Genomic DNA, 16262 nt, shown 5'->3' with positions numbered 1-16262 from the left:
ATAGGAAAATAGATTAGATGTATTCATGTAAAGCCTTTCTATAACATCATACTTAAATCAGCCACAAATAAATACAGGAGACAAAGAGTAAGACACCCACTTTAAAAAAAAAAAAGTATTTCATCAAAATGCACAAACACATAACAAAAGAAAACAATTTGCATGCAAATCGAATGTTATCATCTCGATCTCTTTATGCAACTTCTGCCTGCAAAAATTGCATTCATCTGCACAAACGCGTTCAATTACTGTAGCTGGGGTTCAACTTTTCACATCTCAGCGTTTTCTATTCAAAGAGGCAGGCACATGTACATTTAATAGGTAGCCATTCTGTTCCGCAGCTCTGCAAGAGATCATGGCGTGTGTGTCATTTAGAGGAGATGGCAGCATGTATCAGTGCATGAAATAAAGCTCCTGCTCCAAACTGACAGGCCCTGGATATTGTTGGCAAATGGATGTTAGATTTACTCTGTAACCACCAACAGCAACTCCAGCTATGAAAAATTAACTGCACTCTGGCTAAAGAAAAAGGAAATTGCTTCGCTAGATATACCACAAAATCCGGTTTGTGAGCTATCCATCTGTCAGATCTCTTTGAGGAAAAAAGAAAAAAAAAAAAAACGGCTTTGGTTTCTTCCTTAAAAGTCTGCCCTTGTTTGCTCTTTAGAATTATCTAGTGTGAGAGAGGAAACAAAAAAATGTCAAAGTGAGTTACAGTAAATCTAGAAATCTATGCACTGCAGACTTCAGCTCAGAGAGGATGAATGACTCCGAGGGCAAAGTGGTGCAAAGCCTGGGTGAGCCACTAGAGGGCAGCACGTTATATGTGAGCCATCTTTAATAAAAAAATAAATCTACATAAGTTTTGTGCCTAAAAATACACTTTCTGCAAAATGTGTCAGGTTAAAAAAGAGTTAACTCATTTTTTGATTCTTATTTTATTTTATTTTTTGCTTCTTTGTCCTGCACTGTTGTTCAAAAATCTAAACCTCACATTGTAAATCCCAATTTCTGCAACAACACTGTTTTCATTGTTTATTTAGCTCATAAACATTGCACATTTCTTTATCTAATATTTGTGATGTTCAAAGTTGTTCTAATTGTGTAAATGTATTTATATGTTCACTTAAAACATAGGCTGAGCTTAATATCTATAAGAAACATGTTGATGTTCTTTGTTTGATCTACTTTTATTTACTTTTGGTAATTTAGCAATAGACTCAGATTATTCAAGTGTTCTTCTTTTAGCTCCCTTTCATCTACTAATTGTTATCATTTCATTTTGTTTTATTGCAATGTTATATATATATTATTATTAAATGAAGACAAGACAAGTATTTCTATTATTTTTTTTTAATGTAGCGATTATTTGAATGTTTCTGTTTTTTTAAGTTACAGTTAAAAATCAAGATTTATTTCTGATTGTGCAGGCTCGTGTCACCATAAAAACACACAAGAAAATACTTAAATATAAGAAAATAAAGTAAAAAATGTATGAGCGTAAGTCAAAAGAATTGCAAGTTTAATAGAATTATATGTACAGAAAGTAAATGTTTTACGAGAATAAAGTTCTAATTTACGATTTTATTTATTATTTATATTTTATTTATTAATGGTGGCCATTCTAATATGACTGAATACTCAAGCACAAATGTTTGTGTTTAGGAACAATAAAGCTTTTTCAAGATTGAATCTAGTTTGGGCACTTCTGACACTTTTAGCAGTCAGCCACCAGAGGTCGCTATAGCACTACCACCACTGATGTGTTGGACACTATTATCACTTGATCTAATTCTCCGTCTACATTCGCGCTGCCTCACAGCAGGAAGGTTACTAGTTCGATCCCCGTCAGTCTGCCGGTGACCGTCCATGTGATGTTTGTCCTAAACTGAGCCGAAAACAGGCTGTGGGGCCGAAATGACCACATCTGAGTCAAGGTGGGCATGAACCTTCCTGCAGCCAGGGGTCGCTGTTGCTTCACAAAAACACAAGCAGTTCTATTGGAATTAATGCAAAAATCTAAATTGCTTTTTTCTAATTCTGGAAAGTGGTATAAAATTTAACATGTAGGAGTGATAGGAGAAAATACTACTTCGTGGGACAATAATAAGATCATGAAACTCTTGAGAATATTATTCAGTCATAAAACAACTAAAAAACTGGAGTATTTAATGACTTAGATGAATTCATTTTAAATAAAAATGAGTGCATATGTGAGGAAGCTTAACACTTGTATCTTAACTGTTTACAGTAATAATTGGCTGTTGAGTTTTTGGGGTGTCCCTTGGCAAAAAGCACTTGCTTTTGTATCCTAAGTCTTTTGTATCCTAAGACTTAGGATACAAAAGCAAGTGCAACCTGAGGCTCTGGAGCCACATATGGCTTTTTTACCCCAACATTGTGGCTCTTTGGCTTAAAAACAAAACAAAACAAAAAAAGGTGCCAATGGTTTGCACATATATTTTAAATTATTTGAGTTTGCACATTCAAATACATGATGCATCCTAACATCTAATTGTTGTCAGAATGAAAGAAAAGGTCATGTTTGACTTGGTTTCCTTTAAATTTTAATTCAAAATCTGCTGCACCAGTAGAATTTTATTCAACACAGAAGGTATTTTATTTTGAAAGGGACTTATATGTGCTGCTGTCAAAAATAAAGACATTAAAGTTATTTATGGAAAAATATACTTTTTGAATTCAACTATTGTGAATATTTGAGAGCTACACTTTCTAAAGGAATAGCTAAATGGCCACATAAAAAATAAAGTGTACTTTCCAAAAGATTAAGCAGGATGTGGTGGCTCTTGCTAAGTTTTGGTCTGTAAGAAACAAGACCAAAAGTTTTTTGTGATGTTAAAGGTTGCAGACCCCTGACCTAAGTAGGTCAAGCATACTAATACAGACCATGTGCTAGTAATGTAGGAAGTAAACAAAATACTTCTTCAGATTAATACAGACCATAATATATTTACAGTTTATATATAGTAGCCTGTAAAAAGTAAACTTCAAATATTCTTTGGGCCCTCAGCCTATGCAGACTAAGTAGCCTATTTGTAGTAGATATATTAGTTTTTGCTAATGAGTGTGTAACTAAAATAGAAAATATATTTTATTTTACTTATCTTTTTACATATGAAAATATTTATTTTTTGGACACTAAGAAATGTGAATGTGTTTTTATCCTAAGTTTTATTTACTTATTTACTTCTTTATTTATTTCACATATCTTACCTTTTGCTAGGCCACAGAATTAGATTTTTTTTGTAATATGGCTTTCCTGTATAAATAAATTAAAAAGTAAAATATATATATATATTTCTTCATTCATTGATGAGATTTTTTTTTCTTTGAGGTAGTTCTTTTTTTGCTCAAAATGTCTGATTTGAGTTTGATAAGAAAAATAACAACAACAAAAAAAGTTCCTCGAAGAGCTCCTGCCCAGCCTGGAGACTGTGCAGAAGGAGGAGGAGAAGAGAAAAGTGCAGGAGTAAGCACAACTCCTAAAGTTCAGATCCCCTTAAGGAAGGAAAAAAAAAAAGAAAAGGAAAAAAAAAGAAAAGTCCTGCAGAGGGGAGCTGACTGACTGACTGAGGGAACTCCAAGTCAGACGGCAGCTTTCAGCAGAAGTGGAGCTAAGCCTTAAACCGAGTCAAAATGACAACCCCGATGATAAGAAGTTGTCGTCTAATATTTTTAAAAGTGTTTTTGCTTCTCTTCATCGCCTTCCAGCTCTCATATGCGCGTCCTTCTCCAATAATTAGATTTCCCGGAGACGACAGCCCCAGGACAGACAAAGAAGTTGCTCTGGTGAGTTTTTTCCACCTCAAATAATAGATATTTTGCTGCAACTTTTGTACTTTTTTAAACTAAATATTGTCAGCAAATCGTTTGCACTTAGATGCATGACTATTCTCCTTCCTCTCCTTTGCAGCACTATCTGAATAAGTTCTATGGATGCCCTCAAGACAGCTGCAACCTCATGGTGCTCAAAGACACCCTGAAGAAAATGCAGAAGTTCTTTGCTCTGCCTGAAACTGGAGAGATTGATGCTCAGACTGTGGCCATCATGAAAAAGCCCCGCTGTGGAGTTCCAGATGTTGCAAATTACAACTTCTTCCACAATAAACCCAAATGGCAGAAGAAGGACATCACCTACAGGTTAGAACCCTGAACTCCTAAGCTCAAGATGCATGGAAAACAAAAAATACTAACTAAAGCCCCCCCCAACACACCCCACCCCTGTTTTAACTTCCAGTCCACCCCACCCCCATCCATACAGTGTGTACGGCCCCCTGCTTTTGTTCCGTTTAATGCAATGGAGATTCCATGTATTTCTATAAGCGGGTTCATGTGTCCAGACTGTTCCAGCCAGTCTGCCTTTGAGCTCCGAGCAGAGACTGTCAAGGACAATAACAATTATGACTGGTTTTCAGGAAGAGGACTTTGAAGGCAGACATGCCAGATTATGGGTTTACAGCTAAAAGGTGTTTAAGGAAGTTTGTTCTCTGATGACTCATGTTTTTAATCGACCAGCTGTGTTTTTAGGATTTTAGGAAATAGAGGATGAACAGCTTAATAGTGCTTTTTGATCTGTTGAAAAAGCAGAGGTCTTTTATTCATGATTGTGACATTTTTAGCCACAATCAAAAAAACTTGTCCTTTTGAAGGACATAGTTTCTGCAGAGCAGCAGTAATTAATCAGAAATTCACCTCTGAGTTGTGGGCGGGATTGATGGCACAGAGCAAACCCGGCCCCCTTCCCGACACCAATGTGTTTAAAACACTCTCCTGCTAGCTTACAGTCCCTCTCAACTCCAGCCTAATAATACTGCTGCATCAAAAATGGCAAAAAGTTCAGACAAAAAAAAGATGAATATGGATTTAATCGTCTGCAAGTGGGTGCATCAGAATGGAGCGGAGTGAAGCAGCGATTGTAGCTTCCACGTCACAATAATCTTTATCAAGATGCCTTTTTTTGTCTGCTCTATGGAGCTAAATTGGGGCCAATATTATTTGAAAAAAAAAGAAAACAAATTGGAAAATACTGACCAAAAAAGATAAAAATGTCAGGAACGTTTTGCTATTATAGAATAAACACAACTGTTTTCAGCTTCAAATGTTTTTTTTTAGGTTTCAAAACTCAAAATGTACATTTTAAACTTTTTTCTTTTTCAATTTCAAAACTTTTTTCACTTCTAACTCTTTTTTTTTTGTTTTGGAATCTGAAAATGTCAAAATCAAAATGGAAAAAAAGGAGTTGAAAGTGGAAAAATATCTGAAACTGAAAAAAAAGTTCTTAAATTAAAATTTTGAGTTCTGAAACCTGAAAAATTGAAGATTTGAAGTTGAAAATAATTAAGTTTATTTTAGAATAGCAAAACGCTTCTTACATTTTAAGTTTTTTTGGGCCAAACACCAATATTTTTAGTTTTTTATTGTTTTATTTGGGTTTCAAATAATATTGGCCATAATTTAGCTCCATACTGCTCCTGATTCACAATACTCTGTGAATGAAATTGTTTAAAGAAATTCTTAGAAATGAAATTTCATCCCAACTTTTTTCGTAAATATGGAGCTAAATTAGGGCCAATATTATTTGAAACCCAAATAAATTATTGGTGTTTGCCCAAAAAACGTAAAATGTCCAAAATATTTTGCTGTTCTAAAATAAACTTAATTATTTTAAGCTTCAAATGTTCAATTTTTGTAACGGGAGCCAAACACCAATATTTTTTCAATTTGTTTTATTTGGGTTTCAAATAATATTGGCCCCAATTTAGCTCCATATACATATATATATATATATATATATATATATATATATATATATATATATATATAATATACAGTTTTAATAAGAGTGGATCTCTAATGAAGTTAATGTTTTTGTTTTGTTTGTTTTGTTTTTTTCATTTTTACTTTCCCTTCTTGTTTTTGTAAATCTCTTCTTTGCATCTTTGCAGAATCCTGGGATACAGCCCAGATCTGGATGAAGAAGTCATAAATGACGCTTTCTACAGAGCCTTTAAAGTCTGGAGCGACGTCACGCCCCTCACTTTCACCCGCATCATGGACGGAGAGGCAGACATTATGATCAACTTTGGTCGCAACGGTACGCCATGCCTATGTAAATGTGCTGAAACAACACAAAATGATTAGCTTAAAATTAGACCTTTTTAATAGAAACAAGTGCAGGATGTACTCAACAATGTCAACTGTACAAATGTGGCCACTTAAAATAGTTGGCTGCTATTATTATTTTGGTTTCTGATAAAAAGATCATATCTTAAGTCAAAATGACAATTAACAAAAGCTTTCAAATGGAAAAAAAAGAAGATTAATGAGAATATTTATGTTATTTTGGGTCATTTCAGCTAATTAGAAGCATAATTGCTTACAGTACCGTTTTTCCGCCTGCTACTGTTTTGCCAACTACAATAAAAAGGACCACTCAAACATTACAATATAAACATTTATTTTTGATGTCATTATTAACATTATTTTGATTTTTTTGGGTTCTTGCATCATTCAATAGAGCACGGAGATGGTTACCCTTTTGATGGAAAGGATGGCCTGTTGGCTCACGCCTTTGCCCCAGGGGCAGGAATCGGGGGCGACTCCCACTTTGATGATGATGAGCAGTGGACTCTGGGAGAGGGCCAAGGTAAAGTGTAACATTTTCCCCGATAAAATACAAATACTTGTACAAAACTGCAACCATCTGGAGGCTGAGTGGAGAAAAATAGTCAGAGGTTTTTACTTTTTAGGCCTAAAACTCTTTTGTAAAAAAAAGAAAAGAAAAAAAATGCATTCTGAATGATTACATTTCTTATTGTAGTGGTCAAGGCCAAATTTGGAAACGCTGATGGGGAGTTCTGCAAATTCCCCTTTCTCTTCATGGGCACCGAGTACAAAAGCTGCACGGCTCAGGGCCGCGATGACGGCTTCCTGTGGTGCTCCACCACGTACAACTTTGATGAAGATGGAAAATACGGCTTCTGTCCCCACGAGTGTAAGCTCTTACTTTTGTTCCCCTATTTTTCCAAACACAAATTCAATGTCTGCCAACACACGGCTTCTGATTCACATTTGAGATTGAAATTAGTGAACATTTTGTCTTTTTTTTTAACCTACAAGTATTTCAGAAAGCTACATATCGGATGATTGTGATATTTAAAGTGGTGGTTCTGGTGTTGGACGGGGAGAAAGTAGGCTGATAAGACTGCCAGGGCACTGTTGTTTTCACTGTGGGTGGATTTCAGGAGATTTGCTTTCCAAGTTTCTGCCCCACTTTACAGCATGGAGGTTGTGTTGCAGAAAGCAGCTCTAACATTATCTCATGTTAGTTAAGCTAACTGCCAAAGAAACCATGTTGTAAGTTGTTTTATTTAATCTGAACATGAGTGAGGCTGTTGTTTCAGAACTTTGTTGATCATTTTTTTTTCCAACCATTGATCAAAGGAATCTTTTAAAATCTGTATCATGGAAGTTGAAATGTCTGTCATTTTCCTTCACAGTGTTGTTCACCCTGGGAGGAAATGGAGATGGGGCTCCGTGTAAATTCCCCTTCACCTTTCAAGGGAAAAAGTATGACGGCTGCACCACTGAGGGCAGAGATGACGGCTATCGTTGGTGCGCCACGACGGAGGACTACGACCGGGACACGTCCTACGGCTTCTGCCCTGAAACTGGTACAAAGTATCATCTTTGCTGCCATCATCTGGGAGGCTAAAGCTCTTTGCTTCAGTAGATGTGTGCATATTGTGTTTCAGATTACGCATTTAGATATAATACTATGTTACGATAGCTGTTTATCTTCTTGCACGTATTGTGGTGCCGTGCCCACTGCTGCTGTGCAGGGAATTCTCCTGCTGTTCTCTCTTTTTTTGGTTTTGCCTGTGGTCAGCTGAGTAGCTGTGAAAGTATTTTAATGTGGAGCGACAGAGCTTATTTTCCATTCTGTCAGTGAGGCTGGTTTTGGGGGTTGAGGTAGAAGCAGAAAGGAATGAGATAGACAGAGTTGCATTATCAGGCTCTAACTGGGAGTTCTTCGAACAAGAATGTGGCTTTATTGCAAAACTTTGAGAAGTATCTCTGAAAAGGAACACATGAAGGAACTGTGTTGCCAAATTCATAAAATAAACCCACTTTTAGCGAGTGTTTGGTTTTGTGCCCAATGGATTAGTTATTGATGTTATTTGCGTTGCGCCAGCTGCCTTCATGGTTCTGTTTGAACGCTGCACTCATTTTTCAGCACAATGCAAACTGAGTTTCACTGGATTAACATTTTTGTTTAATGAATCTGTTTATCAGCTGCCAAACTTCAAAAACTGATGCTCAGCTTCAGTACATTTGTTTCCCATTTCTAGCTATGTCAACCGTGGGAGGAAATGCGGAAGGAGCCCCCTGTGTCTTTCCGTTCACCTTTCTGGGAGACACCTATGAGTCCTGCACTACCTCTGGGCGCAGTGATGGCAAGATGTGGTGTTCCACCACTAAGAGCTATGATGATGACAGGAAGTGGGGTTTCTGTCCCGATCAAGGTATGGCAGAATCATTATATGGTATACATCCAAGACTTGGACTAAAATGCTACCTTAATGCAAGTTTTCAGCAAATTCAGCAGGTGGCTCTGCAACGGTATTTAAGGATGTTTAAGGAAATCGGGTGGTGGCATGAAATCTTGAAGTTTCTACCAATGTCTCCCCATCCTGTATGGTAGTTGATTTGTGACCGTAGCATTAAGTTGTCAAAGTAGCTATTTTGTGAAAATTTGTTGAACTTATACACACATATAACTATGACTCATACTAACTTTTTGAAACCGTTTCTAGGCTACAGCTTGTTCTTGGTGGCAGCTCATGAATTTGGTCACGCTCTTGGTTTGGAGCACTCCCAGGATCCCGGTGCATTGATGGCTCCAGTTTACACTTTTACCAAAGACTTCAGACTTCCTCAAGACGATATTCAAGGCATCCAGGAACTTTATGGTGAGTATAAAAGTATTATTAATAGAAACATCTTTTTGTCATCATTTTGCTCCAAAAAGAAGAGTGATTAGGGAGTTTTTTTTATTTAAAAAACATGTACCATCTGGTCAATCTTATAACAGGTGTGCCAACAGACAAGCCTTTGCCCCCAACCCAAGGTCCGGTCACTCCGATGGACATCTGTAAAGAGTCGATTGTCTTTGATGCTGTTGCACAAATCAGAGGAGAGGTCTTTTTCTTCAAAGACAGGTAAATGTTTCACAAAGGCCTTCATGTTTGGAGTAGAGAATGGTAATTTTGTTTTGAGGAAGCACATGTATTCTAGATCAAAGGACAAGCGAAGACATGCATATCCGTGAAATACTCAGATTGTTGGATACATCAGATTCAAATATGATGCCAGGGTGTGGATTGTAAAATGTGAGGCAAAGGCTGGTTCAAACCCTTGGAGCTGTGCTAGATCAAGCCTGGACGTATTTTCTGTTTGAGGCACAGGAATACAGCCATCCAAATCGAATAGCAGACTTTAGTTTTATTGCTTTATTGCAACCAAAATTTGGTGTCCTAAAGCAGTTTGGTTTCATAATGACTATCCCAGACACATTAGTTAGACACTGATTTGCTGTTTTTGGTTAAACCATTTATCTGGTCTTGTCAGTTAAATCCATGTTATGGTTAGAGGGTAAAACACTTGGACGTCCTTGTCTAATGGTGTTTTACCTTAAATAGTCATTGGTCACAGACCCACCGTCTTGTCCTCTTCTTTCTCTGTAATATCATAATAGCTCTCTCTTGAAATGTTTTGGTTGTATTTGGATCTAGTATCTTTGATGTTTAAGTCATTCTAATTCATACTTCTTGTACTGACATGACCTGAGAAAACAGCCCCCCCTACTAAAGTTCTAATCTAATAGATTTGTGTATGGACTTGTTTTCGCTTAATGAGTTGCTCAACAATTGCTGCAAAGTTTCGGTACTAAGAAAGTTTTATAGCTTCTCTGAAAGATTTGTGCTCTCCTGGCACTCTCTTGACTCTGCACATTGTAAGAGAGCTGTCCCTTTTTCTGCTGACTCAGTGAATGTCTGTCAAGGAGCAAAATGCTTCATGGTGCAGTCAGTGAGTAATAGATGTAACGCTCTGAGTCAAGTGAGAAAGAGTAGGTCTACCGCAGGGCTTAAGAAAAAGCCTATTATGGAGTCTGTCTAAGGGAAAGCAAAATACTGATTAGACTCATCACTGGTAACACGAGGCCATGTGTTTATGCACCGACATAAGCTGATACTAAAGTTTGTCATGAAATATGTTTATCAAGATGGAAAGAATGCAAATTTCACCAACAAAATTTACACTCTTTGGTACAAGGAACAAATAGCTAACACTTCAAACATAGTATTTTGTTGAGGATTCTACACTGACTGCAAACAAAAAAAGATCTATTACTATTATTTTTAATTAAAGATTCTCTATTGGACTGAGGTTCAAAGACACTCCATAATTTTGACATGATTTTTTTTACGGTATCACTCCTTTGTTACTGGGTAGTATACTGGAAGGTTCAGCCATGTTATATCCTTAATGCTCCAAATCTAAAAAATAATTGTCTCCATTTATCCTGTCCTTAATTCAGATCAGTTGTCTTGTCCACTCTGCAGAGGGTCATCCTCAAAGCATGATGCGTCCACTCTCATGCTTCACAACGGTTATGATGTTCTTGGGATGCAATTCAATATTGTTCCCCTTCCATAAAGAGTATTACGAGTTTATACCAAAAAGTTCAAATTTGGCCACATCTGACTATAGGAAATTCTCCCAATTTTCTTTTGGATCCTCCAGATGAACTCTGGGAAACTTTAGACGGGCCTGTACATATGCTGGTTTAGGCAGGGGGACCTTTGGAGCACTGCAGGATTTTAATCCATAACAATATGGTGTGTTACTAGTGGTAACCTTTGTTTCTGTGGTTAAAGCTCTTGTTGTTTTCGGCTGTTTCATCACTGTTCTCAAGATCATTTGATCTTGTATGGAGCACTAGGTGGAGGGAGATTTTCTGTGATTATTTATTTCGTCCATCCATACATCCATGCATCCATCCATCCATCCATCCATCCATCCATCCATCCATCCATCCCAATCCACTTTAATTTTATTAATATAGCCCAATATCACAAGAACAATTGTCGCATTAGGCTTCATAACGGTGTTCATCCATCTATCCATGTTCTAATCCCCATGATCCCTTTTGGGAGCTAGTCCTGGACACCCTGGAAATGTCATCAGTCGGTCCCAGGGCTGTTTTTCTTCAATTTTCAAATAATTGCTCCAACAGTTTTTCTCTTCTCTCCAATGTGCTTGTGTATTGTAGATAGATTCCCCCCCCCCCGTCTTGTTCAAGTCTAAAATCGTGTGCCTGGTCTCCTTCGACAGCTCTTTGGTCTTAAAAATGGCGGCAAGGTTGTAGTCTGACTGTTCAAGAGTGTGGACAGGTGTCTTATGAAGGTTCCTAGAGAAGTAATAGCAGGTCTGTGGGGGATGGAATTTTTACTTTTTAGTAGATATAATTATTTTCTGCATAATTACTTCAACAAATTCTTCAAAATCATACTACTAAATTTTCTAGATTATTTGTTCACGGTCTATCCCACACAGTTGGCGTGCATCTATAATGAACACTACAGACCTCATTTTTTGTTTCGTCTTTACTCAAAACAAATCCATGAACATGTTGTAACTAACTTAAAATCTATCTTATTTTTAGCTGTTTATATGCTCACAAAAATCAATACAAGGATATGACAAAAACAATAAAAAAGATAAAATAACTGAAGTACCACAAGTGGCTTAAAAAAAAAAAACTTTCCTGAGTCATTTTCTCTGTCTCAGCCCTTTGGCAGATCATGTATTATTTTCTTTTTATCTGATCTGAGAAGATCGAAAAGAAAAAAGAGGAAATTATAAAATGAAGGCCTTAATTAAAACTTGGAAAGCATCTGGATATTGTCAGTGCTGACATGTGCTGCCTATTCTCATGAGATAAATGTAATATAGGTAGATTTAACCATATTTTGCAAAATAAATTAGTGTCACAGTCTTTAGACAGAAAGCATTTGATGCCAGATCATCTGTTTTGTGTAATGCAGTGTTTAAATGGCATTACTGTACACTGTTCTAAATATAAATGTTAGCATCCACAAGTCACATTTATCTCATCAATATCCTAATATATGCATTTGTATGGTAGTGAGGCAGACAACTTAAACATTGTTAAAAAATAAAGCTAGTTCAAAATTATGGTTTTTATTTCTGTGGAACTACGTAGTCTCTTTTATGTAACTGCTACATTTAACACAGGACCAACATAGCTATTATATGTTGTGTCATGAGACTGAAAATAATCTCTGCAGACGGATCTCTAAACACACACTAAAACCGTTAACTTCCTAGATTCCCCGTTGGCAGGAATGCACCCTAACTTCAGTCCTGACGACTGGAATGTTTGGTACTTGCTGTGTGTTTGCACTGTCCACATTTGTTAGTTATGTTCTGGCTATCTCTGTATTGTTATGGCAGTCATGTTTGCTACCAGCAGATCCTTTTCTTGTTAAAAAATAGGTCAGTGGAAAAGATTTTGGAACTTTGCTGCTGTTGTTGCGCAGCTGTTTATTGGAAATCCCTGCAAGATGGGTCATATTCCGCTGGCGTCTGCAACCTTAGCCCTAACGAGAACCAGATGCTCATGAATCAGGACATTGTGGTGGGCTGAAGCAGTGAAGCACTTGCACTAACCTCTACAACTCAGACATTCACACACACAGCACACACACGCACGGTACCCCCACCTTCCCTCCAACCCTCTCTGCTGCCTTTTCCATCGCTCTTTGATTTCATCTGCAGCTCTTCTCCTCTACGATCGCTCACACACTCTCTTTTTTCTTCTCCCTGCCAGGTTCCTGTTCAGGTCAGTCAATTTCCGAAGCAAACCCAAAGGCCCTATGCTCGTGGCCACCTACTGGCCAGATCTGCCTGCCAAGATAGATGCTGCTTATGAGAACCCAGTGGAGGAAAAAACGGTCTTTTTCGCAGGTCTGTATGAAATACCAACAAACTGGTCGTTTGGAAAAACTAACGTCTTATTTTTGAAACATTATACTCTTTCAGTGAGACTGAAATATTGTCTTTACTAGTTTAGCAAATGTTTCCCATTTGGTCAGCCCTTTCTTCTCCCTGAAATGTTAAAAGCAGGAGAAATATTGATAATAATTTGCATTAGTCTGCAGTAGAAAATATTCCACCATGGTAGCTAGTGGTTTATAATCACTTTAAAGTACGTAAAGACCCACCTCAAAGAAAATGATGTTTTTAGTGTTTTTAACATGTTCTTGTGGGGTTTTGGTGGAGGGCATTAACAAGGAAATTCATCTTAAAACTGCATTTCAGAGAATTTCTTTATGCAATTTGCTGTGAATCTGGAGCAGATGAAAAAATGCCATTTAAAAAAGGTAGTTATGACGTAGACGCCACAACTCTGCCGGACTGATGCACCACTCCCGATGCCCAAATTTAGGACCTCAATGAACAGGTCGCGTCTAATGCAGCATATTAAACTCCTTCTAGACTTTAAAACAGCTCTCCTAAATCCTGATGAGATTAATAGGCTCAATGGAAACCCCGTAGTTTGGCTGACTTTTAAAGTGAAGCGAATTATTTCACAGAATGAAGTTTTTCATTCAAACTCTTCATATAATGAGTTTTTCATAATATCCAACACTCACGTTTTGTCCTTTTTTCTGCCAGGAAACCAGTATTGGGTTTACAGAGCTGATGAGCTGGAGAGTGGATATCCTAGAAGAATCTCCAACCTTGGCCTTCCCGATGACGTGCAGCACATTGACGCCGCTTTCAGCTTCCGAAGGAACAGGAAGACTTACCTATTTTCTGGAGACAAATTCTGGAGGTGAGCTTTTGAACCTGCAAAGATAAGGGTGGATAATTTCACGTCCTGAGGACAACCATCTGCATGTTACTATGAATTCAAACGTATTTTCCGGAGTATAAGTCGCAGTAGCCAAAAAATGCATAATGAAGAAGAAAAAAAACATAAGTCGCACTTTTAAGAGAATAGTCCAACATTTATGAACAAATTCAACAAGCCCGACGTAACGTTGCATTTGACATCAAATGCGATTCATGCGTCAAATTTGAGTCCGCTGCCTTTTTTGATGTGCGTCTAATTTAATGCTCAACGCCTGTCCAAAAATGTGTTCATAAACTAGACACTCCCATTGGAGAAGCAGTCTGAAGTTTTTAGCCTCATCGCTACATGATGGAGGCTTTGGCTGTTTATCTCATCTAAAATACACAGAAGATACGGATGATGTTGAGAGGTTAAGTTACTTATTTTAAAAAACTCCACAAAAGCATCTATAATCATCTCTCCATTCTGGGTTCGGGACAGCAGTTTTTTGTCTTTTTCCTACGGCGATCGCCACCTTCTAGGCTGCAGGAGTTGCATCTAAATGACAGTTTTTAGCTGCTCTTCTGTCTGTTTATATCCCAGTTTGATGGCTTGTTGTTCCGCATTAGCCCAGGAAGAGAAAAATAAAAACAATAATAATAATGTCTTGATGCAAATAAGAAAAACATCATAACATCCATGAGGAGAATGATTAGATCATCTGGAACGTTTGTTTTGAACGTAACTTCTTCTTCTGCGTTTCTGTCAGCTGACAGCAGTAGATACTGATATACAAACCTACAGTGCCCTCTAGTGGTAAACCGGTTTAGGTGGGGAAAATAAATACATGAGCCTATTTATGTCTAACAAAATCGCATATAAGTCGCTCCTGAGTATAAGTCGCACACTTCTATGAAAAAAAGCGTGACTTATAGTCCAGAAAATACGATAAGTTCATCAGCTGCATCCAGCCAATCAGAAGCTGCCATGACAAAAGGTGCTTGTAAAACAATCAGCACAGTGACTATGGTTATGAGCTTTTGATTTAAAACACGTTTCTGAGACAGTCTTGCTTTGACTGTTAATATGATAAATTCTGAATTGATTTTAGGATGGAGAAAACAGGAATTGTGCTCAGAACACTATTTTTTATGTCAATGACTTAGAGTATTTTAGATTATTATGCTACATTCACAACTGCATTCAAAAAATGCTTTTCGTGTGTTTAGCATATAGTGTTCACACTGGACTATCGCGACCTGATGATAGCACTTTTCTAAATGTCACTCCAGGCTTCTTCTTTCTCAGCTCTATTCTGATAAATGGCAGACTTGATGTTGGGAATTCAAGCCGCACACAAACCACAAATACTAATTTCTGTTTCATGATCAATTTTCAAACGATTAGCACTTCCGTATTTTGAAAAGGAGGCCGTCCAAGCATCACTATCAAATTTGAAGCCCTGATTGATCAAAGTTCAATTTGGTTTAACTTTCAACACACATTCAATCGCGTATGTATGCATATAGAGCCTAGAGCTAAATCCAATAATCAAATTGAATTTGAATTTGTTGTTTTGGACAATTTATTTTCAGGTAAATTGAGATTTTATTTTCTCAACGCTCCTCTTTTTTGGGTTTCTGTTGTTCGGAGAAAGTTCAGCCCGCCCGTCTCTCACAAGGCGCAAATGTGAAAGCTAACAAAGAGGAACTAGCTACGGGAGGCAGAGAGAGAAAAAAAAGCTGAATTCGTAACAAAAACACCCACACTCGCAGAGAAAAGTTCACCAGACACCTGCTGCATTGTTCTACAAACATTTCTGCAGCTTCTATTTAGTTGTAATTTGTGTTCCAGCCAATTTCCAAGGAAGAAGTTTTTGTTAAATAAATTCTATCATTTGAAATGAAAAAAATCAGAGATTTTATTTTTTGCCCATATCGCCTAGCTCTAGTAGAGCCCCCAAAAAACATACTTTGCAACGTGTGAAGGCGAGAAACCCAAAACACGCATTTCCATCCATTTGCACAGACCTTTCATAGGAAGTGGTACACTAAAGTCTTGTTGCTGAGGTCGCTGTGAACGTAGCTTTAGAGTTCTGATGTATTGCTGTCTTATTTACTGTCATTTCTATTTGCTTACAGATATGATGAAGACAGAAAAGACATGGATCCCGGCTTTCCCAAACTTATTGCCGATTCCTGGAATGGCATCCCAGATGACCTTGACTCTGCCTTCAGTCTTAATGGCATTGGTAACTATCTTAAATAGTTTTTCATTATTTTTAGATTGGAAAACATAGTTCCTAACAATTAGCTTA

General features: G+C 37.4%; 1 protein-coding gene across 2 annotated transcripts in view; it reads left to right on the top strand.

The window, feature by feature from the left end:
• Positions 1 to 3355: 3355 nt before the first annotated feature.
• mmp2 (matrix metallopeptidase 2) overlaps positions 3356 to 16262 on the top strand; it is a 16591-nt gene continuing 3684 nt past the window's right edge. The window contains exons 1-12 of one of the 2 annotated variants that reach the window (XM_024295816.2): positions 3356 to 3810; positions 3935 to 4161; positions 5967 to 6115; positions 6539 to 6667; positions 6842 to 7015; positions 7521 to 7694; positions 8373 to 8546; positions 8838 to 8993; positions 9116 to 9242; positions 12938 to 13074; positions 13786 to 13945; positions 16087 to 16196. In XM_024295816.2, the coding sequence (XP_024151584.1) occupies positions 3658 to 3810; positions 3935 to 4161; positions 5967 to 6115; positions 6539 to 6667; positions 6842 to 7015; positions 7521 to 7694; positions 8373 to 8546; positions 8838 to 8993; positions 9116 to 9242; positions 12938 to 13074; positions 13786 to 13945; positions 16087 to 16196 (1870 nt within the window). In that variant the 5' untranslated portion in view covers positions 3356 to 3657. The remainder of the gene's footprint in view (positions 3811 to 3934; positions 4162 to 5966; positions 6116 to 6538; positions 6668 to 6841; positions 7016 to 7520; positions 7695 to 8372; positions 8547 to 8837; positions 8994 to 9115; positions 9243 to 12937; positions 13075 to 13785; positions 13946 to 16086; positions 16197 to 16262) is intronic. The other variant, XM_024295817.2, reaches the window with a different exon arrangement.

This window comes from Oryzias melastigma, linkage group LG3 (assembly GCF_002922805.2).
Source record: "Oryzias melastigma strain HK-1 linkage group LG3, ASM292280v2, whole genome shotgun sequence".
In the NCBI taxonomy this organism is placed as follows: domain Eukaryota; kingdom Metazoa; phylum Chordata; class Actinopteri; order Beloniformes; family Adrianichthyidae; genus Oryzias; species Oryzias melastigma.
Note: the sequence above shows the minus strand (reverse complement) of the source record. Positions and strands in the feature narration are given on the sequence as shown.